Raw genomic sequence first — 26,571 nt, 5'->3', positions numbered from 1 at the left:
AGGTGGTCAATATTAACATTCTGCTGTCTTTCCTTCAGAAAACCTGTATCTGTTTAGAAGTAGAAATGACAGAATTTAAATGACAGAATTTAACCCAGAAGAAAATATGGACTGTCAGAATAAAAGTTCATGTAAGTCATAAATGCAAAAGGAACCATAGAAATTGAGCATTTCAAAGGAGACATAATTCTCAGAACCATACATTTCTTATATATCAGGATACCTTATGTCACCTATATAATCTACATTCCCCAGAATAACTTGATCTAGTCACAATACGAGTATCACCTGCTTTAAGATTATTCAGACATCGTAAGGGACAAAGAAAGAAACAGTAATCAGTTTTCCTCTTTACCTGCTGGGCATAAAACGTGGCAACGTGTTTTTTCCCCATCCGATAAGCTTCTTTTGCTTTGCTGTAGCATTCCATTCTCTTCTGCTGATGAAGGAAAGCCTCTGCCCTGTAGTCATTATACTCTGGATACTCAAAATCCTGGAAAGATGGTTCACTTGGTGTATCTTCAGTCTCTTTCGATTTCTTGGCCTGTAAGATGTTACACAATGAGTAAAATACAAAGAAGGCAGAAAAATACAGGCTTTACCTTCAGAAAATGTATGTGAAAATTGGGCTCTACTATTTTTTTTTAAGATTTTAATTTTAAGTAATCTCTATACCCAAAGTGGGGCTCTAACCCACAACTCTGAGATCAAGAGTTGCATGCTCTACTAACTGAGCCAGCCAGGCGCCCCTCTATCATTTTTTGTCTTTCTTCTCAGAAAACAGACTCTCCCCAGAGTCTAGCTAGTAAGTCATGCATTTCGTGGCTATCATTTTTTCATGCTATAGGGTACCTCTCCTTTAACCACTCTTATCTTAGAAGATGTTGAAAAGTTCTCTAAAATTATCAAAATATAATTAGGTCACAAAATCAAGCCAAAAGAGAAAACACACACTATTCAAAGAATAACACTCATTTATCAAATGCAAAATTTACCAAATTCTAGTTTGCAAACCCATTCAAAAAGTCTAATCATTGAAGGTAGTAATGGCATATTTCAATTTATGTGTTTTAAAAAACAATCAATAAAATAATTAAATAGTATTCTTTTTAAAACAGAAGGGCATATAGAGTGACCATAGCTAACAGTAAAAATTATAAGTAGGTTTATGGGGCAGGTCACTACCAACTAGCCACTACGGTAGTGTTGACTTCTGAGCCTTTTGAAAAATCATCTATCAAGTAATTGTCATCCAAAATACACCCTTAAATTATACAAGCAAAAGTAACTCTAAAACACAAAGTACTGAAAATAATTATGCCTCAAATACTCCCCACCAAATAGAAAATTGCATGTTTCTGAAGATGTGTCTAAAATATCAAAAGTCAGTGTTTAAAAAACAGCAAAATATAGTGACTTCTATGTCCAGTTTGGTTTTTCATTTATCACATACTTTAAAGTGCTATTTGCAGACAACTGCTCACAAACGGGATCTATGTTTAGATCCCTGTTAATAATAATTAACTATGTTAATTATTATAGTTTAAATGGATTTTTTTAAAAGCTTAAAAGAATTCCAAGTATCAGGTGCCATACGAAGTAATTTAATGAACATTTTATATAAACTCAATCCCAAAATCCCCCCCAAAAATATAATCTTCAATATTTTAAACAAATCATGCTTTTCTGATATAACTGAAAGTAAATTAAATGGTATAGGCTGTTAAATTTCTAAAAACTGAAAATTGTCATTAAATTAGAAATATTATCAAAGATTATAATTATAAGGTACTCTACAATCTTTAAGAAAATGCCACTTTAATTTTTTAAGGTAATATCATTTAACATATATTAAATATTACATTTAAATTATATGTATATATTATATAATACACATATTACCAATTGACCATTTTTTCAAATTTCCTGCCTGTGAGTAGAGTCAGAAGTCACAAAAGGTTGGGGGGGGGGGAGAACTGGTCTAAAATATAGTAATTGATTGTATATTCTTTTTACTCATTACACTTTGCTTATTTAGCCCCTAGAATTCTAGAGGTTTAAAACAAGTTAAAGAGTAAAGATATCATCCTCCAACTCATTACCGAAGTCAAAAATCTGTAAATACACAGTTGATTTACTTTTGCAACAAATACCCAACTTATTTTATGAAAGAACACAAGGCTCTCTCTCACATCAGAATATTCATAGGACCTACACACATCCTTTTGTCCCTCTTGCCCGTACTTAATCACAAGCTTGTTTCATATTAATGTTTAAATATTCCATGAGTAGATGGCTTGAATCTCTGGTAAAAATCAAACATTTTAAAGGAGGGGTTAATAAAAATGCTTTCCATAACTTTTGAAAAGCCACGTCTCTGTTGGTGTTCATACAAAAAAATGCAAATCACATTTGGTTCTCTGGGAAGAGACCCTTTATTTCTTATTCTTTTAAAAAGAAAAAAAAACAGTATATAATGAGAGATACTTTCTCAAATAGCTACCCTTTTTCAAAATAAAACTATGATTTTTTTATATCCACTTCATACTGATATGGTTTATTATAACCTCACTAACAAGGGCCAAGTGAAATATATGCTTCCTAAGAATTCACCTCATTAGTGCCACTTATGTACTACAATACCAAAACCATCTCCCATGGTTAACAAACTTATAAATTTTATTAAAGGGTAAAAGGAAAAATAGTAGTATTAATAAAACACAGTTTTAAATGCTAGTTCCTTGAAAATAGATAAGCCAAAATATTACTGATACCAGGATACTCCCCTTTAGTATCTGTGGTCCCTTCAGGTCCTAGGATATCAAAGACAGAGTATTCTGCTCACAAATGTTAAAATATTTTTATCAGCATTATGATGCCTGCCTATATTTTGTGAAAAAAAGCTAAGAATAATCCTCAGAATAACTTAAAGTCTACCTTTTGGCCAATGTCTACATAACTCACAAAGTCTACTTTTCTTATTTGAACATCTGCCATTTTGAGCAGGCACACCTTCTTCTCATCACCTCCTCTATCACCATAATGACCCAAAGTGCCTTGCTCTATTATCAGGAGAAAGAAGAAATAATCTTCATTCCCACTTGGCCTTGATAGTCTCATCATCAACTTGTATCCTCTCTGCATCTTATGAAATACTATACCTATCTATCCATTATGAACACAGGCATATTTAGCACTAACAGATCACATGAATACAAAAATTAACTGAATCCTATATATCAATAAAGTGATGGTGATATATTGAACACAAGTTATCCCTGGTGGTCTTAATTAATAAGAATAACAGATGATAAAAAAAAAAAGCCTGAAGCTAACACAAAATTTATATACAAAATCAATTATATTTCTATGCACTTATAATGTTCAATCCAAAAATAAAATTAAGAAAACAACTTAATTTATAACTGCATCAAAAAGAATAAACTTAGAAATAAATTTAACAAAACATGCAAAATTTACACTCAAAACTACAATACAATGTTGAAGAAATTAAGACCTAAGTAAATTGAAAGATACTCCATGTTCATGGATTGAACACAATATTGTTAAGATGGCAACACACCTCAAGTTAATCTACAGACTCAATACATTTCACATAAAAATTCCAGCTGGCTCAGTTGGAAGAGCATGCTCTTGATAAGAGGGTCATAAATTCAAGCCCCATATTGGGTGTAGAGATTACTAAAAATAAATAAATAAATAAACTAAAAAAAAACAAAAACAAAAAAACAAAACAAAACAAAACCCTCTTTGCAGAAAATGGCAAGTTGAGAACTACAAAGGGACCAGAAGAGGCAAAACAATCTTGAGAAAAGAACACAGTTGGAAACTCACATTTCCTTATTTATTATTTTTTTTTTAACGTTTATTTTTGAGACAGAGAGAGACAGAGCATGAACGGGGGAGGGTCGGAGAGAGAGGGAGACACAGAATCGGAAGCAGGCTCCAGGCTCTGGGCCATCATCAGCCCAGAGCCCGACGCGGGGCTCGAACTCACGGACCGTGAGATCGTGACCTGAGCTGCAGTCGGACGCTTAACCGACTGAGCCACCCAGGCGCTCCTCATTTCCCTATTTAAATCTTAACTACTAACCTACAGTAATCAAGGCAGTGTGAAACTGGTATGATGACAGACATACAGATCAATGGAACAGAAATGACGGTCTAGCAATAAACTTATAGTCAATTCATTTTCAACTAGGGTGCTAAGAAAACTAAATGGGGCAAGAACAATCTTTGCTACAAGCGGTGCTGTGACAACTGGATATCCGCATGCAAAAGAATGAACTTGGATACCTATCTACATACACCATATACAAAATTAACTCAGGGCAGCCTGGGTGGTTCAGTTGGTTAAGTATTCGACTTCGGCTCAGGTCATGATCTCACAGTTCGTGAGTTCAAGCTCCACATCAGGCTCTGTGCTGACAGCTCAGAGCCTGGAGCCTGCTTCAGAATCTGTGTGTGTGTGTGTGTGTGTGTGTCTCTCTCTCTGCCCCTCCCCTGCTCACGCTCAGTCTCTCTCTCTCTTTCTCTCCCTCCCTCCCCTCTCAAAAATAGACATTAAAAGAAATTTTTTTAAAGAATTAACTCAAAATGGATCAAAGATCTAAACATGACAAGCACTAAAACTATAAAACTGTATTTTAGAAGAAAATATAAAAACAAACACAAAAAAATTACTATATAACATGAAAAACAAAAACACTTCATGACCTTGGATTAGGCAATGGTTTCTTAAATATGACACCAAAAGTACAAGCAACAAAAGAAAAAAAGATAAACTGCACATCATCGAAATTAAAACTCTTGTGCTTTAAATAAAAGACACCATCAAGAGCAAAAAGACAACACTCAACATGGGAGAAATTTTACAAATCATATGTCTGGTAAGGGACTCGTATCTAGAATATATAAAGAACTCATACAACTCAAAAATAAAAAAAACTTTTTTTAATGGGCAAGAATATAAATAGACATTTCTTCAAAGAAGATATACAAATGTCCAATAAGCACATGAAAAAGTGTTCAACATCACTAGTCTTCTCTGAAGACTAGTGCAGATCAAAATGATAAGGAGATTCTTTATTAACCATTTCTTTTATTTCCTGTTTTCTGATGCTTTGACATCCAGGGCCTTGCTAACCCCTAGAGAGGCAGTACCCCCAACCCTGGGGTTAGCCAATTCTGAGAGATAGCAAACAATTCATCTGCTAGCATACCTTACATATGTAAACCCACCAACCTAGAGTTCATACCCTCAACTACTTCCTTTATGGGGTTCTCAACCTCAGGGTCACCATCCACATTGTCTAATCACCCATGCCAGATACCAGAACACCAGGGACAGTCCCTACTCCCCAGAGCCCGCTGAAACTGTTCAAACTAGCCAATCTTAAACCTGTTTACCCTGCCTCACCTATTCCTCCCCACAGAAACGACAAAAAAGGGTCTTGCCCACATTTCCACTCTGCTCCCTGTCTCCTGACTGACCCTGGTTCTTCTCCAGGTGGCCCTGGATGGCAGGCCATGCCTCCTGTTTCTAGAGATCTGTGAGTATAATAAATTTCTTCCTTCATAACATTTCCATGTCTAGGTATCTTACCATATCTGATTAAAACAAATCCCATGTACCCTTAGGACAACTTCACAGCCACTAAGATGGCTATAATAAAAAAGACAGATATTAACAAGTGTCAGAGATGATGTGGGTAAATTGTAACCCTCATACATTGCTGGTGGGAACATAAAATGGTAGAGCCACTTTGGATAAAAATTTGGCAGATTCTTTTTTTTTTTTAATTTTTTTTTCAACGTTTTTTATTTATTTTTTTGGGACAGAGAGAGACAGAGCATGAACGGGGGAGGGGCAGAGAGAGAGGGAGACACAGAATCGGAAACAGGCTCCAGGCTCCGAGCCGTCAGCCCAGAGCCTGAGCGGGGCTCGAACTCACGGACCGCGAGATCGTGACCTGGCTGAAGTCGGACGCTTAACCGACTGCGCCACCCAGGCGCCCCAAGGCAGATTCTCAAATAGTTAAAATTTTCTGCCTAGATATTTAACATATTTACATCCTAAAACCCACCATAGTACCACCCCACCATTATTCAATTAAGCCCCATATGCTACTGTGTAGAGTCTATACAGAAAGTTATAGAAATTCAAGTGCTTACCATATACAATGACATTGAATAAAAAATCATAATCGGCTACAAATTCATTATTTTGAACAGATATCCCACCTAAATGAAATATGCTACTGGTGGTTAAATTTCCAATCTAGTTAAAATGTGAGAAATAATCATTAAATTACATCAACAAACCAATTACATTTTCATATGAATTTATTTATAATAAAAAATAAGTAACTCTATACCTTTTTCTCCTTAGACTTCTGTGTAGCATGAGAAGTGACATTCTCATTTTGATGAACAAACTCTTGCGCTACAACTGTTTTCACAGGGTCTCCTTCAAGAACACAGTTTAGAAACTGCACTGTGTGTTCTAATGAATAGCTGTAGAGAGTTATAAATATGATGTCAATAAAAAAAAAAGTTATATGAAAACATTAACATAAGCAACACTTCAAACATTTTAAAATATGAAAAATTGGCTCATTTCTAAGTTTTAAACACTAACTTTATGTATCTCAAAGACTCAAGAGTGATAAGAAGGAAAAAATAAGCCCCCCAAAACTAATTTCTGTAAATTAATACCAAATGGTAACATATTGATAATTAATTCACTGTCTGATCTTTTATTACAGATTGATTATCCACAACAAATCTTACTTTCATTTTATCACCTATACTTGTTAGGTCCCTTGCTGGATTCACACATGGTTTCAGTTTCCTTCAAACATCAAACACAGACAAAAGATCTTTAAACTGCCATTTTTATTGTGTCAAATTTTACTTTTTACTTAAACCGTAAGGGTCTAGTCAGAGAAACTCTAAGCAGGGACACAGAAAGGAAAAAGTAAAACACTATCCTACCTCTCACCCCTAATTATTCATGCATATTTTCACAGTGATTCTATATTGCAGGCAGTATCAAATTCTACAAATTGACAAAGACTTGAAACACTCATGTTCCAATATCTAAAGAAACTCATTTCAAAGCAAATTATAAATGATTTTATACTGCTCATTATTTCAGGCTATATGCCTCTGATCTCTTCCAATGACCAGGTAATTAAGAGCTGACAAGAAAGGAATATTTGTGAAATGTGATAGTTCCCCTAAGTAGTGTGACATGTTGTTCTTCTTCAATTTAGTGAAGACAACCTTTGATGGAGAACCATTTTAGACTACCAATTCCACTTTAGCCCTGATCTTGCTGCCTCAGATATGCTCAACAAAACAAACAGAGGTTCCTAGGGGTAGAAGCTACCAGCAACTATCCACATCCTAAATAGCCCTTAAAATTACGGGCTTGTTTACTCATGGGGCTGGAAGGCAGTATCTTCCATTAGTGATGCTAGAGGAGTATGGCCCTGGAACATTGTACTGTAGGCATATTCTCAGTAACTGAACCCACTTACCCTTCTTACCAGGATGATGGTGAAGCTACTGCTAACTGAAAAAATTATACAGCTGCTGGAAAACAAATGGAGGCAACTGACCATCTACCCTGATGGGCTGGACTAACCCATCACTCTGGGCATCCCCAGGAAGGACTCACTCCGTCCCCCTTACCTTGTCTGGGGACCCACAATTCTAGGTTTTTTACAACTGGCCTTCTTGCCCCAGGTCCCTATAAAGGAGAGTTGCCATATACCAGTGCCACTCCCCTAATCCCCATGCCCACCCCCCACCCCACCCCCTGGGGAGATTTTAATACATAACTCTAAGAAAACAGCAAGTTAGGTAGCAAAAATAAATAGGGTAATTGTGGATTGGAATAATGACATTAAAAACTTGATTTAAGTGACATGTTTAGAACTCTACATACTCAGCAGAGAATATTCTTTTTCAAAAGCACTTTCACGTAATATTTATAAAAACTGATCATGTATCAAACCACAAAGAAAATCTTAAATTTCAAAAAGAACTCTTCCAGGCCACATTCTTGTACCTCAATAAAACAAAACAAAATAAGCAATAACCCTCACCCCACTCACCACCAAAGCCATTAAACCATTTAGAAAATTAAAAAGCCTTGGGTAAATGAGAAAATCAATCTGAATTAGAAATTATTTTAAAAATAATAAAAATGAAAATACTACATATCAAAATCAAAGTATTACATATATATCGAAGACATGATAGAAAGAAAAAATTAATGCCCTTAAGTGTATTTGTTATTAAAGACTGAAAGGAAACAAAGTAGCCAAAAAGTTGAAAATACATCAACAAATTTTAAGAGAAAGGAATTATCAAAAATAGAAAGGAATTGCCAAAAATTAAAAACAAAAATAAATGATTAGAAATATAAAATAGACTTTGATCAATAAAAGAAGAGCTTGTTCTTTAAAAGGATCAATCTGGTGCTCACTCCAGCAGCACATATACTAACATTAGAAAGATACAGAGAAGATTTGCATGTCCCCTGCACAAGGGTAACATGCAAATTCGTAAAAGGGCCAATCTGATAAAGAGCAAAAACAGAACACAGAAAAATAAAAACATTAGGAAAAGAAAAAGGAATACAATCAAATACACAACAGTGTTTTTAATTATCAAAGAATATTACCTATAACTTAACAATAATAAGATTGAAAACTAAGGTAAAACTGATTTTCTAACAAAATACCAGAACAGACTCATGAAAAAAGCAATCTGAATAAAGCAATAATCTTAAGATAGTGAAAGATTCTGAAGACCTTCTCTCTGAAAAGGTACAACTCCAGAACCTTCAAAGTACTAATTTACTTAAACTTTCTAGAGCATACAGAAAAACAGCAGTCTTTCCAGATTATTTTATTAAGTCTAATACTAAATAAAACTCTGAAACCAAAATATGCCAAAGAGAACACAAGAACAGAAAATCACAGACCAATCTCATTTAATTGCTGGTGCAAAAATCCTGAAATCAATTCTTAAACTGCATTTAAAGAAAAAAAATCAAAAATAAAAATCTGAAGCTAAAATAGGTTTTATTCTAGAAATCTATTGTGATTGAAATACACTAATAAGCTACAGAAAAATCCATATTAGATTCTCAGTTATAAAAAGGCATCTATTCAAAACATCTCTTGCCAAAATACAAATTTAAGAAATATATTAAGGGGCGCCTGGGTGGCTCAGTCGGTTAAGCGGCCGACTTCAGCTCAGGTCACAATCTCGCTGTCCATGAGTTCAAGCCCCGCGTCAGGCTCTGGGCTGATGGCTCAGAGCCTGGAGCCTGCTTCCAATTCTGTGTCTCCCTCTCTCTCTGCCCCTCCCCCGTTCATGCTCTGTCTCTCTCTGTCTCAAAAATAAATAAACGTTAAAAAAAAAATTAAAAAAAAAAAAAAAGAAATATATTAAGATTGAAATATATATTATTCAAACCAGAAGTATTCCTAACATGCCAAACATCAAACGTTGTGTGTAACACTACAATAATTAAAACAATATGGTGGAAACCCAGGACCAAACGAAGAGCTCAACAGAACTGAAAAATCTTTAAAGGAAAATGTATATTTTGGAATTTAGCAAATAATAGTGGTTGTATATATATCAGTGGGTGAAGATAATCTATTCATCCAGTTGCTTATTTGGAAAAACAATTAAGTTAAATCTCTACCTCATACCATACACATAAAATTTAGAGGACTTTGAAAACTTAAAACTCCTGGATAAATGGGAAATGCTAGATTATTTAAAACTTTTTAACTATTAAAAACACTGAAGAAAATATTTTTATAATATTGGGGAAGGACAGACTTCCTAAAATGACATTAAACTCGGAAACAATAAAGGAAATGACTTTCTGATAAAACATATGAATTAAAACATGTATATGCCCAAAGTGACTATATGCCAGGTTAAAAGCTAAGTATCAGAGTAAAATAATAATTATAATCTATAGAAACAAAGATAACTACATATAACATATAAAATGAGCTCTCACAAATGAAGAAATACAAAGAACCAAATGGAAAACAGGCAAAGGTAAGCAATAAATAGAAAAATAAATTAATGGAAAAGGTTCAACCTTCCTAGTAATCCACAAAATTAAAATTTAAACAACAATGAAATATTTTACCCATCACGATCCCAAAACTTTTAGAGATTATTAATATCCAGGGTGGATTACACTATCAGTACATATAACACAGAAAGCCTTTATCCAAAAAAAAAAAAAAAAAAAAAAAAATTTGGCTTACACATACAAAACACACACACATTAGTATATATATGAGAAAAAAACTGAGGCCTATAAACCAATTTCCAAAACCTGCTCACTTTCTGCATTATGTACATTGCATTTAATTGTTTATAATATACTGATTACTTGTTATCAGAAAAATTAAAATGATACACTTTCAATGACATCACAATAGAAATTATAGATAATCCTATCACTCACTTGTGGTCCTTGAAAATGTCCACCAGAAAATTTTGGTTAATAGCTGGAAATATCTTAAAAAGCTGCTTCTCCTTTAGTTTAGTGGCACAATCTTTTTCAAACATAAGTGCCTCCCTTTTCTAAAACAAACAAAAAAGACAAAAATCATCCTTCAGATGGAATTTATAACACTAATCATGCTGATCCAAAAGCATGGTTATTTTGTTGCAAAAAGATTAATCATTTAAAAGCAATCACAGACTTTCTTCACTGATTAAAGACTGAAATTAGTAATATAAGTATTCTTGCACTATTTATTTATATCCCATTTTTTGCAAAGTATTTGAAGCTGTTCTTTGATATACACACACAATCACACAAGTACATATACGTGTGCAAGTGTATATAAATATATACATACTCTCACATAACATACCCAGCATATTCAGACATATTATATAAAACAGATGAAGATATATGTACACATATATAAACAGGATATAAATAAATGAAGAAGTCAGAGAGTAAAGTAAGAATATAGGATAAAGCTAGCAAATAAAATTAGTATATAAATGCATGCCATAAAATCCTGTACAATTGCTAAAGATGGGCCACAAATTCAGTTCTGAGCTTCTTAGTGGCCAAAGCAAAGGGGGAAACAAAGATTCTCAGTGTCCATAAAATAAAAACAAACCAGTTGCTCAGGAGAAGTACAGCTTTTTCTGGTACTGAGACCTGAGAGAAATTTCTCCCATGGGTCCTCATAAAAGGGACACTGTGTGATGCTGTGAACAACGTCCTCAAAAACATATTCTCCTCAATGGGCAGAAACTACAATGTACAAATAAGTTGCAAATTCAGGTTGACAGAAAATCTTAAAATTCACAATTTTAAAAATTTTCACAAACATATTTACTCCAAAATAACTGTATGAGACCTGTCACTAATTGTTGTTTTCTCACAAGTTATAACTGGATCCATTTAAATTGCCAAACTAAGGAACTTTCTTAAAAATGTGCTTTTTAAATTCTAACCTAGGAATATGGTAAACATTCTTAAAGTGATTTCTAACTCTGAGACAAATTGTTGACGTTGTGATGTAGGTACAGAATATTTTTGTTTGCTAGCAAGATGCTAATATCTGAAAAATAACTTCCTATAAAATTTCAAAGGTGACTCTGAAAATATAAAAATTGTAATAATCTAGGACAATCTTAACATATTTAGGTCATTTATAACACCAAACAACAATAAAAGAGGATTCACAACAGGTGACAATCTGACCAGTAAAAGGGACTGGTAAAGCTGAACACATCACACATCACAAGAGTAACGGAAACAAGCCACCTCAAGAATTAAAAATATTTCATGTTTTATTTAAGATACACATTATAATCTGAATTTACTAAAAAATTCAGTGATCAGATTTACTAGCACCCTACCAGGTCACAGAGTTTCTAAACTACAAATTCTAAGGTCTCATCAATGAACTGAAAACTCATGACCTTATTCTACTCATATATTATGCCTAATGTTTATTTTATATTCTTTGCTTAAAAAAATACAAAGTGTATTTCTGCTTTGGAGATGAAGAGTGAAAAGAAAGCATTAAGTAAGAAATTCTCTTACTGAGGCTCTACCTAAGGAGAAGTATCCTTGGGACCAAATAAGTTCAGCTTCTATTTACCCAACCCATAGAAAGATAAGCAAAATTCACTGATAGAAAAAAGAAAAATGCATTAAGTTGGGAAGTGAAGGTACTCATTTGTTCACTATTACACTGAGAAATTAATTAAAAGACAGATTAGAACCATAGTTTCAGCATTAAAAATGGAGTTTCAGGTAAAGGTGTCACACTATTTGGGCATAAGTTATAAGATTTCCTTATTTTTAAGAAAATACATTTCTCCAATTTATTACATATATAAATGAAGAGGATATTTGAAAGAACATTACAAGACGTTACCAAAGAGACTGCTTCTTGGACTATGTAAACATGCAACAATGGTAACATATTTCCAATTTAATTCACAAAATAACTGGGAAAAATAAATACGAAGGTAGAAGAATCCCATCATTCTTCCTATGCCCCAATTCTATGTATTTCAGCCAAATATAAAGGTGCTCCTTTTGAAGAGTCAAATGAGTAAGAAAGTAAGTAAAATGTTTTAGATACATCTAAGAATTATTTCTTTACTTTGAGAACTGGACTAAATAACCTCTAAGTTCTTTTCCTTTTTGATTTTGAAATTTTCTAATACTAATTTTCAGAATTCCAAAAAAGGCTGAGAAGAAATGCAAAAGAAACCAAATTCACTTATGGCCTCGTAAAATCTGATATGCTGAATAAGGAACAAAAATAAAATTCAAAATAAAGTTTCTGTTTGAACTTGTTTGACTGAAAGTTAGAAAAAGAAGAGTATTCAATTTCTTAATTCAAATTCATAAGTTTCTAAAATGACTCTCTAAAAAATTTTGTTTTGAAGTTGGGATAGTTCTTTAATAGCAAGACAAACATTTCTTTTTACTGATTTATGAATAAAATTATCTTTAAATGAAAGATTTCTTTCATGTTTTTCTAAAATTAAAGAATTATAGAAGTAAATACTAAAAGCCAAAAAAATGCAGCTTAATCACCTGCAAAATTAAATCTAAAATAACAGTTTCATACAGACAGGCTTTTTTTTTTTTTTTTTTTTATAGAATATCAACTAATCTCCCAAAGGCAAAAACCTCCAGCTTCAAACTTCAAAACAATTTTCAATTTTAACATTAACTTCAATCAGGTTAAATACAGATTCCAGACTAGAAAATTCAGAATTAAATGAAAATCACAAAGTAAACATACAATCAACCTAGAGTCAGAGACAAAGGCTTAATGGTTAAGGCTTAATACTAACTCATACCAAATCATGTTTTTCCTGTAAGGCAATTTCTTCTGACATTATTTCTCTGAGTGACACTTTTTTAGTTTGAGTGTTCCAATGATCCAATAAGGGTAGCATTTCAGGTGCTGCTAAAGTCTTCAGTAATTTTTTGCCTGTTCTCTGAGATGACTTTTGTTCAGGATTATCAAGACCAATACTCCCAACCAGGGAAGGATCTACAAAAGCAGTATAAATAGTGTCAGACCCTCAACAATAAATATACAAATTAAGCATTACTCATTCTGTTACAACTACCTCAGAAAGACCAAAGAAACATGATTTTTTATTTCTAGCTTATATAATGTAACTCTGAGGTTTCAAAATAGATAGTCACATAATTGCAAACGAGACATATGTATAAATGTAGAAACATTTCAAATGAGCAAGGATGTGGGTATCATTGTAAATCAACTCAATATTACTTTTTCTAATATTTATTTTGAGAGAGAGAGAGTGACAGAGAGAGAGAGAGAGCACAAGAGCGAGTGTGTGCAGGCTGGGGGAGAGGGGCAGAGAGAGAGAGGAGAAAGAATCCCAAGCAGGCTCCATGCTGTCAGCATGGAGCCCGACAAAGGGCTCAATCCCAAGAACTGGGAGATCATGATCTGAGCTGAAATCAAGATCAAACCAACTGAGCTACCCAAGTGCCCCCCCCCCAACTCCTTTTTTTTTTTTTTTTTTTTTTTTTAATCACATCAACACAGAAAAAATGACACACACATACATTGGTAAACAAAGGGAGTTGTAGCCCGGTGGTAGTGACCAGCTAGAGTAGCTCTGGTCAGCTCTGCTCAGCCACTCCAAGGACTGAAAGGACCAATATTCTGGCAAACCTGCAACCCACTAGAGGCACACAACAAATAAATACTGAACAAATGATATATTCAACACAAGGAAGAAACTGAACATTCTAAGAAGTTCACAATAACAAGATTTAATGTATAATATTTCAGCATCTCTAAGGGTAGCAGCATATTTTATACATTCCTTTGCTTTCCCAGAGAATAAAGAAACAGCAGATACTGCCATCCACATAAACTCTGATACCCTTCCAGTACCTCTAGCTCTCAAATAGCTTTAGCTCTTGAAGCTACAACTAAAGAACACCCAAAGAATCTTCAACCTGGAGTCCTAGTGTGAGGCGTATAAAAGAGGCATCTGAAGGAAACGTGCACAAAAGGAGGCCCGTTAACAGGTCCGCCACCCTGCACTAATCACTGACAACACTACCTAAGAAGTTGTCTGGAATCAAATATTGTCAATTTGGCAGATGTTACAAAAGCAGGCTGACTTTTGTGCTCTAATAATATTAACATCAGTAAAAATTTTGAATAACCAAGTAACAACTGAATGATGCTCTCAATCAAACACATGAACATGTTAGTGCTCTCGAACCAGAACAAAATCTTAAACAGGCAATACCCTGACTATACGTATTAGAGCACACCACAGGTGGTCCACTGCACTCATGAAAGTTAATTACAGGTGCTTTTTAGTTCTTCTAGCTTTATTTTATTTCAATATTAAATGTTAAATATTTTAAAAGAACTTTAATTTCAAATCAAAATTCTTGGGTAACACATTTTGTGGAAGTATATTTAATAATGCATTAAAATTCGTACACATACACCAAGTTTCAACATCATGACAAGAACATTAGAAGTAAAAATATGTGTTTTACCTCGCATAAACTTGCCAGAGGATACTTCTTCTTGTCTTTGTCGCTCCTAAACACAAATGCAGGACAGGGGATTGGCAAAGGAGGGTGCATTATAAAATAAGATTATATTATTTTTCTCTAGAAATCACTTCTCCTTGTAAAACTATCAATTGTCCTTGCCAAATCTAAGTAAAACAATAAAATTAGATATGATTATGAAGTAGGACTATATTAATATATTTTTGCCACTTACAGAGCTCTTAGGCTGGTTTTGTTTTGTTTTGTTTTTTAGCAGTTTTTGAAATTTAATCAATCAGTGCTACAAGTCTTTAGAGTAAAAACTATTTATGACTTTTTCTCTTAAAAAAAGTCAACAATCATATTGAGCTCCATCATTAGTTATATAATTTGGCCCATCTGGAAATAACCAAAAATACTAGAAAGAGGAAAAATATCAGTAACCTATTTACTGATAAAAATTCATTCTCTCTCAAAGTCAAAATTCAATAGAAATCTTTCATACAACAGATTCTATTAAGAGCAAAGTGAACACAAAAGGAGCTCTTTATAAAAAGAAGCCTACCAACCATTACAGATTCTTTCCATTTCTCATGAATCACTTTAGCCAGATTCAGATCTATATGAACCACACAATCCTCAACTGTTAGAGACCCTTGTGAGGAAGGAAAAAAGAAAAGAAAATATGATCATTACTCACTATACATTTTGAGAAAACATACTCAACCACCTTATTCATCATAAAACTAATTCATATTATTACTAACCTGTATTTCTAGTTCTAAAGCTCCTAGAATAATTTTTTTATGTGCTATGTCACTGTTTTCACACTTCTTGGTGGGTGCAATTATACAATGCTTCATATATTTAAGTTATTCCTGTCCATCAGTTTACCTGAATATATTTAAGATATTCATTTCCATTACTCAAGACTTTTCAAGAAGTGTGTTCTAAGAAATTAGTCTTGCCTTAAGTATATCTGGAGTAGCACCACAGATTCAAAAAGGTTCAACTGTGCAAATAAGTATGAGGTAAATACCCAGAAAACTTTCAACATATGCATGGGATGAACACAAACTCCATATAAATACTCTCTATTTCTTTACATTTTTTTGAAATACTCTATAAACAAATGTGTCAAAAATAAGGTATATTTCAGTTAACATAGAACATAATTTCAAAATGGAGATAGAACCCTGAATCTGTTTCTATTCACACAAAGATACATATTTAGGTAATCTTTTTCTTTACCTGAATCAATACCAACAGGGCCAAATAATTCATTGAGCTGAAAAGCCAGCTCAGGAGGTAATGCCAATTCCAAACAGTCTATGGTCAGAGATTTGGCCATCATTGGCATGGGATTCAACATCTCAGTTTTATCTTCTTCACTAACTCCAGCTGACAAAGTACTCTCAGCCATTAGAATTTTTTCCATTTCCTGTTCATCTTCATTCATAAATTCTTCAGTGTTTGGAAATTTCACATAAGTCTTAGGAAGATTTTCATTTTTCTTTATTTCAAAAGAGTCAGTAAAATCAACTTCTTCATTTAACTCCAGATTTGAAGTGCTCGATACAGAGTTTAAAACATCAGACAAATTCAAAGAAGAATGTATACTGTCTCCAATCTCTGTGACTTCTAGGTTCTTCTCCATGTCCCTCACATCTTTAGCAGTAGTAGCTTTTAGAGTCCCTGGAAAAGGCTGCTTAATGTTATATAAACCTGGAAGTTCTGCCTGACTACCAGGAAGTACTTCATTAGTATTCTTTAGATCTGTAGTGGCATTAGGAAATAAATCTGTTATGAATCCTGGTTTTTCAGTAGTGATAGCTCTTATTTCTGCCTGCTCTGAGTCTCCCTTTTCTGAATCACAGGTAGACTGCACATTAGTGTTACTGACAACAGTGCCATGGCCAAATTCTGGCACAGAAGAAATAGAATCCTCCAAGGTTCCTCTTTGGCTAATAATTTCCTTCAAATTTAATCCCAGAGAAAACGGCCCAATTTGTGCTTCGTCGTATGATTTTTGGATATTCTCAAATTCAGTATCCTCACATAATTTAGTTTCAGAGTCCAACAAAAGGCTTGTAGCCCAAATAATATCTTTGTTACACCTCTCATATAAGTCTTTTAGGGCTTCTAATGAAAAGGACCCAAAGAGTTTACAAAGAATGTTAAGATTTTCAGATTCATCAGCACTGGTGAGCTCACTTTCTTCAACATACGTGCTTTTATCATACATTACCCTGTATGGAATTGTTTCCTGAATGTCTACTTTTGTGTTAATATTGAAAGCTTTTGGTTTAAATCCATCTAATCGTCCAGTTAATACTCTCACAGAATCTGAAACACTAATTTTATTCTTTTCTATTTTCCATAAGAGAGCAAAATCCTGTGGTTCAGTCTGGGTACACATGTCTTCTTCTATTCCAGGGACTTTCTTAAGTTTTCCATCTGGAAATTCTGCTAAAGTTTGTGGTCCTACTACTCCAGGAATAGTTGGCCCACTATTGGTAAAAGTAAGAGACAATGTGTTTTGTCTATGAATCTTTTTACTTGGACAAGTTTTATTCTCACAGGCCATTTCACTGGATAGCGATTCAGAACTTCCTAGAGTAGAACTGGAACTACCCAGTGTTTTTAGTTCTTCAGGGCTTGTGCCCCAACAGGCCTCATGTGCTGTGTAGAAGTCTATTTCATTCAAACTGTCATTAGTTCCAAATTCTAGGTTGGGTTCCTTTAAGTTGTCTTTTGGCATTCTTGATCTGTGCTCTCTCTGAGCTAAAGAATCAGATGAAGGCCAGTCACCCACAATGTTGAATGACTGTTTTTCAGTATTTTTATACAGATCAAACTGAGAGTGACTGAAAGATTCTGAAGCATCATCGTACTGTGATTTCTTGTCCTCCTCTGTACTTTCAGGTGGAGATTCTCGCTGCTGGATGTGATCAATATTCACAGATAGACTATTATCTAATACTTTGCGTGTCTGAGGACGATTATACTTTTTGTCACTTTGTACAGATGAAGTTTTTTCAGTTTTTCGGTTCCTTTTTGTCCTCTGACCAATAGTCTTATCAACTGGCCAATCACCAACAAAATTTGATAGCTCATGTCTTGGGAACTTTTCCAAAGTTGATTTGCTTTTTGGTTTTCCAAAGGCTTTTTTCTTTACCATGGCTCTTTCTTCCAATATTTCACCAGGTGAAGATTTTTCATTTTGAAATGGTATAGTATTTGAAAGATCATAGTCTTGATTATTTTCACCATAGCAAATACTTGGTGACACTCTCTCTACAAAACTATCAGCATCAGTTTTACTATATTCTTTTTCAGAAGCCATTTCTACTTGCTCTTCTTTCTCACTTTTTTCTGTTGCTTGTCCTTTGCTTTCAGAATCAGAAAAATACATGTCTGAAACTTCCTGAATGAAAGCACTCTGAATGTTAGGATTCATACCACTTATTTCTCTTCTTCCTTTGTTTAAATCTGCATTAGACAGATATGTAACATTCTCAGGTAATATAGTTTCTTTGGTCCCTTCAAGTTTCTTCACTTCAGTTAACTCTAGATGCTTCAAAGATGAGGATAAAACATTTTCTTCTTTTTCAGAGGTAATATCTTCATTGTCTCTTGGGCTGTAAGATTTTTTTTACAGTATTATAAGGAAGTCTCTTAATGTTGCTATTAACATTATGATTTAAATTAAAAAAGCATTTCACCAAAAGACAAGACACTTAACATTTCTTCTAAAACTTCTATAAATAAACTACATTAATTAAAATTATAAAAGCTAATCGTGATCTTTTCCTAGTAGGTTATGAACACATCCTTTCATTGTAACCCTAACACCTAACACAATGCTTGGCATATAGGAAGCACTCAAACTTTTTTCGAATAAAAAACATGAGATTTTCAGTTAAGGTGTTCATATGCATTAAATATTAAAGGTTCTAAATTTGTTCCCAGAAGAGGACACCTGGCTTCTCTCAGAACCATTTAAGCTTAATATGTGTGAAACTAGGTCTGCCTCTATTAACATCTGTCATTTGCTACAGAGGAAAATACTTAAGCTTCATTTACAAAGTCACGAAGAGTCAACATGATTTGCACAACTAAGAGAAATGAGAGAAAGGGAGGAGAGCTGTCATTTGAAATGTCACCTGCTAAATTTTTTAAAACCATCCTCAATGTTAATTTCAGACTCAACAGCACTTTTGCCTAATCATTACACTTTCAACTTCAATACTTTTTCCTTAGTCAATTTATCAACTCATCTTCCTTTCTTTCTTTATTCCAGGAGCTCTCAAAGTCCCACCTCTCTCATGAAGCTTCCTAAGTGAAATCACATCTAACACTGAGTTTTCTACATGCCAGATGCTATTCTAAGTCCCTTTTAAGTATTAATTCATAATCCTTATGAAATTCTTATGAACAAAGTGTTATGATTGCCATTTTAAAAATGAAGAGCTGAAGTATAGAGAGATTCTATAATTTGTCAAAGATTACAAAGCCTTGGAATTTGAAGCCAGGAAACAGCTCAGGAGCCATGCTCTAAACCACTTTGCAACACTGCTCCTCAATAAAAGAGCATTTATGAACTTTCTCTTCCCATCTCCTTTTTTTATAGAGATTCACCAGCCCTTATCATCAAAAAGTATGGGCGATTTAGACTTCTATCTATATTTAAGGTTATTCTTTAACTCACCTACTTATTCAATTGTTCATATGTCCTAAATGTTTAACAGATTCAGTACCATGCTAGATTGCAAACTTTCAAAAGGCTATGACTTGTATTACTTATTCAAAGCATTTCATTAATAATCAATTTTTATAATACTAACTTGAAAGAGTATTTTCACTAATACCTAAAGAAACACAAAATAATGACAGGCGATAACCAATAAATATTGGAATAGTGGGAAGTTACACAAAGAAAGCAGGAGTATTCACAGTATAAACATGGACCCACAAAACGCTGAGGACCCACAAAACCCTGGGACCCACAAAATCCCATGTCATTGCTTACATAAATTTACTTCTCTTGCTAACCATATACATCTTGTTTCAGGTAAGACAATGATCTAAACTCAACAAATAACAAACATCTATTTTTATTTTTAAAGTTATTTGGCAGTGATTTCACAGGCTACAAAATTATTTTTTAAATTATATTTCAAATTGAATTTTTGTACACAGGGACTTTAACCTACCTAGTACTTCTGTCCTCACAAGAATATGCACACAACTCAATACGTTCAATTTTCTCTGGAACTGAAGAACTCATGATTATTGGCACTGAAACAAAACGCTGATAGTGTTCCAACATTCTTGTTATTTTTTCTTTGTTTACCCCATGAATATTACGCCTAAAAATTCCAGGGCAGAAAAGGGTAGAAGAAATATTGGTAATTAAAGTTTAAAAAAAATGGAACACATAACACCAAGAAAAACAATGATATATTTTTCATTTTTTTTAACGTATACAAAATAATGCTCTATTTCTAATATGTAAAAATATCTAAGCTGGTTTGTCATGACACAATATACACAGACTCTAATTTTCATCTTATTCAACATGTCTTAAATAACCATTTTTTAAATCATTCCATATAATCTTTTCCAAACATCTTTTATCAACTTGGAAAAAAACAACAGATCCTAATAACTTTAAAAGAAGCTATTCTCAACCTCTGCAAAAAAAACTTCATAAGAGTATGACCATTACTTCCAGACTTTAATTATTAACTAGTAAGTAAAAAAAATTCTACTAGTCTTCCACTTAGGCCACTATGGCAGACTAGATGTCCAAAGGGCCCTCCTGTTACAATAAAACTGAATCCCAAGTCAATTTAAGCAAATGTATATACACTTTAAGTTCAAGAAAAGAAAAAAATTCCTTGTATCTTAACTCTCTGGATATCCAAGTATGAAATTTGTTGTATTTGTGCTTTCACTCATGGTAGCTTATTTCTTTATTTTTGTTTATGAGCTCATATTCCGTTGAAACTAATACTAAAGGATCCTTAGGCCTTAAACTGGGGGTGCTTTTCTTCATACAACGTCTGGATTTGCATCTGCCAGGAGGCCAGATGGTATGCTTTAGTCTCTCAAGGATCTTAATCTTCATGAAAACATCTCAGTTGCAACACTGCTATCTTGGGTTGGATCCAAGGCTCAGTGTCTGGATCCCAGGGCTAAAATTAGTATTTGCCATGTTGGCAAATCTGGGTTTCATATTTACCTACCTCAATCTTGTCTGGTTTCAGATCACAGAGAAGCAAAGAGATAGAAAATATGAAAGAGAAGTTAAGAGACATAGACATAGAGGACAGAACAAAAAGGCAGTATACATCTAATCCAAGTCCCAGAAAGAGAGTACATGGGACAGAAGCAATTTAAAGAAAAATGGCTGAGAATTTTCCAGAACTGATCAAAGACACAAATACCCTGATCTCTGAAGCCCAACAAATCCCAAACAAGATAAATAAGGAATCCACTAGAAACATGGTGCTGAAGCTGTCATTCACCAAAGGTAAAGAGATGATGTTGAAAGTAACCAGAAATGAAAGAAAGAAAGAAAGAAAGAAAGAAAAAAAAAAAAAAAAAAAAAAAAAAAAAAAAAAAAAACTAGTTACTGACAAAGAAACCAAGTATTAGAATCACAGCTGACTTAACAGTAATGGAAGGCAAAAGAGAATTAAACGTTATCTTCAATAACAGAAACTGTCAATCTAGAATCTATACACCCAGTGAAAGTATCTTACAAGAATGAAGGCAATAAAAGAATTTTCAGATTAAAAAAAAAAATGAGTTTGACATGAAACAGAACTATACTGTAAAGAAATTCCTAAAAGATGAATGTCAGACAGAAGGAAATTCCCAGGTGAAAGATCTATGATGCAAGAAAAATTAAGAACAAAGCAATAACCATATGAGTGAAAACACACATTGTCTGTACACTGTACAATCATAGCACGTAAGTTGGAAGGCAGGTAAGTATCAGAGTTAAAATGTTTGAAAATATTTTTATTTTTGAGAAGGCTAAGAAAATGGTTTAACCTTAAATTTAAAGTTTGCATGATAAAAGTTTTAATGTCACCATTAAAAGAATAAAAATAGTGTACATAATTTCCAAATTAATAGAGAAAGAACAAATAAATAAGAAATTTGCATTCAGTGAAAAAAAATCCAAAATAAGGCATAATAAGAGGGAAAGAAGTCAAATATATAATTTTCTGCAATAGGAGAAAAACAATCACAGGAAAGGTGAGATAAGGAGAAAGTGCAGAGTGAGACAGTAAGAAGCAAGACCAATTATATGAATAACCAAAATAACTATAAAAGAACTAAGGTTAGCAACAAAAAGCCAAAGATGGACAGAGGTTTTCTGAAAACCTAATTATACTAGTTATAAGAGATATGCCTAAATGTAAAGACACTGAAAAGTTCAAAAGTAAAAGTATGGAAAAAGAAATAACACCCAAATCCTAAAAGGAAGCTGGTATAGTTCTATTAATATTAGACAAATTAGACTTTATAACTAAAATTAACATTAAGGATAAAAGAAAATCACTTGACAAGGATAAATGGTTCAATTAGACAGATATAAAAATTTTAAGCTTCTAAGCACTTTAAAAAATATCCTCAGAATAAAGTGAAAATAGGCAGAATTATATAAGAAGAAATGAATATACTCAACATAACAGAGAGAGAGTTCACCACACCCTCTCATGCAGATTTCCTCATTCCTCCCTTAAACATTAATCCATCAAGCAAATTTTTTTAAAAAGATGTGAGCAACAGAATAGGCATGATTTAATAATATATTAGCATACTATAACATACTATATATAACAAAGCATATATTTTTATCAAGCAAACAGGAAACATTTATAAAACACTGACAATATACTAGGTCACAAAATGTATCTTTTATACTATCAGAGAATTAGTAATCACACAAATCGTACAATCTTACCTACTACAGTTAAACTGAAAATGAATTTTTTAAAAAAGATGAATTTAAAAATAACCTTTTCAGAAATTTTAAAACATAGTTCTAAATAACCCAAGGGTTAAAAAGTAAAATTAATGAAAATGCAAATAAGGGGGTAAATGATAAAAAGAAAGTATTCTATATTAAAATTCTAGGAGCATTAAACATAGTACCTAGGGAAATTCATAGCATCAAATGCTCATATAAAATAACCTAAACTTTCAAGTGAAATCTTATAAAAATAACAGAATAAACAAAATAGATTTTTTTAAAAAGCAAACGAAGTAGAATAAAAGAGAAGCAGAAGTGAATTGAACATAAAACAAACTTATAATAGAAAGATTAAGCAAGCAAAGTGATGTTTATTTGAAAAGGCTAATAAAAAATCTGATCTCTGGTGAGAATAATCAAGAAAAAAAGAAGACACACATAAATACATTCAGATTAAAAAGAGGAACGTAAGTATGGATGCAGCAGAAATGTAAAGGTAAGAGAATACTATAATTATTTTAATAAAGTCTAAATAAATTTGAAAACTTTGGTGTAATGACAAATTCTAACTGAACCTTCTTACAAAGAAATCACCAGATCCAGACAGTTTCATAAGTAAATTCTATCAAACTTTCAAACTCACATAAACTCAGAAAAGAGAAACAGAAGAAACACCTTCTAATTAATTTTATCAACCCAAAACCATGATATCAAAACCAGGCAAAGAAAGGGCAAGGAAGAAAAAATTACTGGTCACTCATTTATACAGATGCAAAAATCCTTAACAAAATATTAGAAAACCAAATCTAGTAATGTATCAAAAGCATATAAAAAGGAATGGAAGTACTGATACATGTTACAATAGGGATAAAACCTGGAAACATTATGCTAAGTGAAAGATGTCAGACACAAAAGGCCACATATTGTATGATTCCATTTATGGGCAATGTCCAGTACAGGCAAATCCACAGAGACAGAAAAGCAAATTAACATTTGCCAAAGGAAAGGGAGAATTGGGAGTGACTAATAGCAGGTACAGGGTTTCTTTGTGAGGTGATGGAAATGTTCACTAATCAGAGAGTGGTGATGGTTGCACAACATTATGAATACAGTAAAATTAGGTTACCCTTTAGTTAGTATTAAAAGTAGTTAAAATTACCAAGAAGAAAATACCCTGACCAAACTCCAGTTATGCCTATCTCTAAGGGAATACAGAGCACAAAGCAAAACACATGATGTATCCATGTCGTAGGGTAACATTTTTATTCAAGTCAAACAATCACATAAAAAAGCATAAGTTTTGGGAGACGGGCAAGGAGTGGGGAGGGTAGTGCAATACTTGGATAGTTTGACATCTGCTACCTTTTCCACCTATACCTCCCTCACTTCCTTTCAGTATTCTAAGTCACCAGGCAGCTACAATGATTTACTCCTCCCATAGCACAAGGTTCAGGTATGCCAATCCCCAGGGTCTATTCTAATTTCAAATATTGACATTATATTATTAATAAGCAATAAAGTACTGACTATATAAGACAATTGTAATTTTTCTGTTAATTAACTCAGTATTAGGAATAAGGTACAAACTCTTCAAAAACTGAAAAAGAAAGTCTATAGGAAATACAAAATTTGTTACAAAAGCTGCAATCCAATCTATTTTGTTTCATTGATTATTTATAGAGAGAAAAAATCTAGATGGACTTTCTATCACTGCCATAAAATTAAAAACGTGTTAGATGGTCTCTACATTTTACCTTGCAAGTTCCTTTGGTTTGAACTTCCACCATGTGTCCGGTTCCCGGAAAAGAACTTTATATTTATGTTTTTGAGACTATGTACAAAAAAGACAAATGTATTTAAAAATAATTACTTCCATGAAATTAAAGGAATTGTTTCCAAATTCATAGCATGTTAACTGAAAGAACCTAAAGATTATCTAATTGTGACGGGTTTGTTAAATCGGCAAAATGCACAATCTCATTGACCCAGCAATTAACTTCCAGAAATTTATGCTACTAATAAATTATATGACTGCAAATACACACACACACACACACACACACACACCTCTAAGATATCCAGTTCATTATTATTTGTAATAGCAAAAGGAGACAACACAGTGACTATTAATGTGCAACTGACTAAATAAATGAAGGTACAACCATACAATGAAAATACTTACAGAAATTTTGAAAGTACTATATGTGTTAAAAAGAAAGGGCCCCAATATAAACTGTTAAGAAAGATACAGAATTTTCACTTGGGTAAAAAAGAATTAATCACACATTTTTACACAATATAGAAAACTTCTGGAAAGATTCTAAAAAATACTATTAAAGACTTTTTGGCACTCTTTTTTATAATTTGAATATTTATCATACATGCATTACTTTTATAATTTTGAAGCTATTTCAAATAATAGCTCATTCAATTTTTCAAAACTCTAATAGGACTATTATCTAAAAGCTATGCCCTACACTTCTGCACTAGATCCTATCTCCTCTCTCCACCTCAAGAATAACCAAGTTCAGCAATTCTCCCCTCTGAGTTATCATCAATTTTTCCCTCCATCTTGAATCAATCTTATCACATTCAATTATTTCTCCCATTTTACTCTTAATCCCCTTTCCTCTGCCAGCTCCCCATTTTCCTGCTTCCCTTTGCAGGAAAATGCCTTCAAAAGAATTACTACACTCTATCTTCAATTCCTCTCATCACTTCTCTTAAACCCACTCCAATTGGCTACTCCACTGAAACTGCCCATCAAGACCACAAATTACCTCCACATTGAAAAATGCTACAGTTAATTCTCAGTCCTCTCCTACTTGACTCTCAGCAGCATTTATCACAGCTCACCACTTCTTTCTCCTGACACTTTGTTCCTGCATACTTGCTTTTCCTCCAGCTCCACTAAAATGTGTCCTCAGTCTTTTTTGCTAGTCCTTCTTTTCCACCCACAACTCTTCCCACAGTGGAATGCTTAGTCCTTGACTTAGTCCTTGGTCCTCTATTCTTAATCTATACTCACTTCTTTAGTAATATCATCCCATTCCTTGGCTTTGAATATCACCCATATGTTAATGACTCTAATACCTATTTTTAGCTCAGAATTCACTCCTGACCTCTGGACTCGTAGATCCAGCTACCTATTCACCAAACTTCACATATTCAAACCTAAACTTTTGAAATCCATTACTCCAAAACTATTCTATCTAAACCCTTCGCCATCATTCTCAGCTCATGGCAACCTCCAACTACACAGGCCAAAAACCAACCCTAATGTCACACTGAATTCACATCCATATCAATCCAACAAGAAATTCAGTTGGTTTTACTTTCAAAAATATATCCAGAATCTAATCACTACTCATCATCACTTTCACTGCCACCATGTTGGTCTAAGCTATATGATCTCTTACATTAATTACAACTACAGCCCTCTAACTAGTCTCTCTGC

At 33.4% G+C, this 26,571-nt stretch overlaps 1 protein-coding gene and 1 non-coding gene across 12 annotated transcripts in view; one reads left to right on the top strand and one right to left on the bottom strand.

The window, feature by feature from the left end:
* The window catches only part of N4BP2 (NEDD4 binding protein 2), a 154,218-nt gene that overhangs the window by 86,602 nt on the left and 41,045 nt on the right, over nucleotides 1-26,571 (bottom strand). For 9 of the 11 annotated variants that reach the window (XM_049631898.1, XM_049631899.1, XM_049631891.1 and 6 more), the window contains 9 exons: nucleotides 24,869-24,945; nucleotides 20,338-20,493; nucleotides 16,373-18,762; nucleotides 15,691-15,776; nucleotides 15,125-15,170; nucleotides 13,423-13,619; nucleotides 10,538-10,656; nucleotides 6,399-6,537; nucleotides 356-544 (listed from right to left, as the gene is read on the bottom strand). In XM_049631898.1, the coding sequence (XP_049487855.1) occupies nucleotides 356-544; nucleotides 6,399-6,537; nucleotides 10,538-10,656; nucleotides 13,423-13,619; nucleotides 15,125-15,170; nucleotides 15,691-15,776; nucleotides 16,373-18,762; nucleotides 20,338-20,493; nucleotides 24,869-24,945 (3,399 nt within the window). Of the gene's footprint in view, nucleotides 1-355; nucleotides 545-6,398; nucleotides 6,538-10,537; nucleotides 10,657-11,210; nucleotides 11,348-13,422; nucleotides 13,620-15,124; nucleotides 15,171-15,690; nucleotides 15,777-16,372; nucleotides 18,763-20,337; nucleotides 20,494-24,868; nucleotides 24,946-26,571 lie in introns of those variants that run through there. The other 2 variants (XM_049631901.1, XM_049631902.1) reach the window with 2 other exon arrangements.
* On the top strand, nucleotides 8,511-8,617 carry LOC125924103 (U6 spliceosomal RNA). The gene has a single exon (XR_007458285.1). It is a non-coding gene; the product is annotated as a U6 spliceosomal RNA (small nuclear RNA).

The sequence above is a fragment of the Panthera uncia genome, chromosome B1 (genome assembly GCF_023721935.1).
Source record: "Panthera uncia isolate 11264 chromosome B1, Puncia_PCG_1.0, whole genome shotgun sequence".
In the NCBI taxonomy this organism is placed as follows: domain Eukaryota; kingdom Metazoa; phylum Chordata; class Mammalia; order Carnivora; family Felidae; genus Panthera; species Panthera uncia.
The sequence above is the reverse complement of the archived record's forward strand: the minus strand, read 5'-3'. Positions and strand labels throughout refer to the sequence as shown.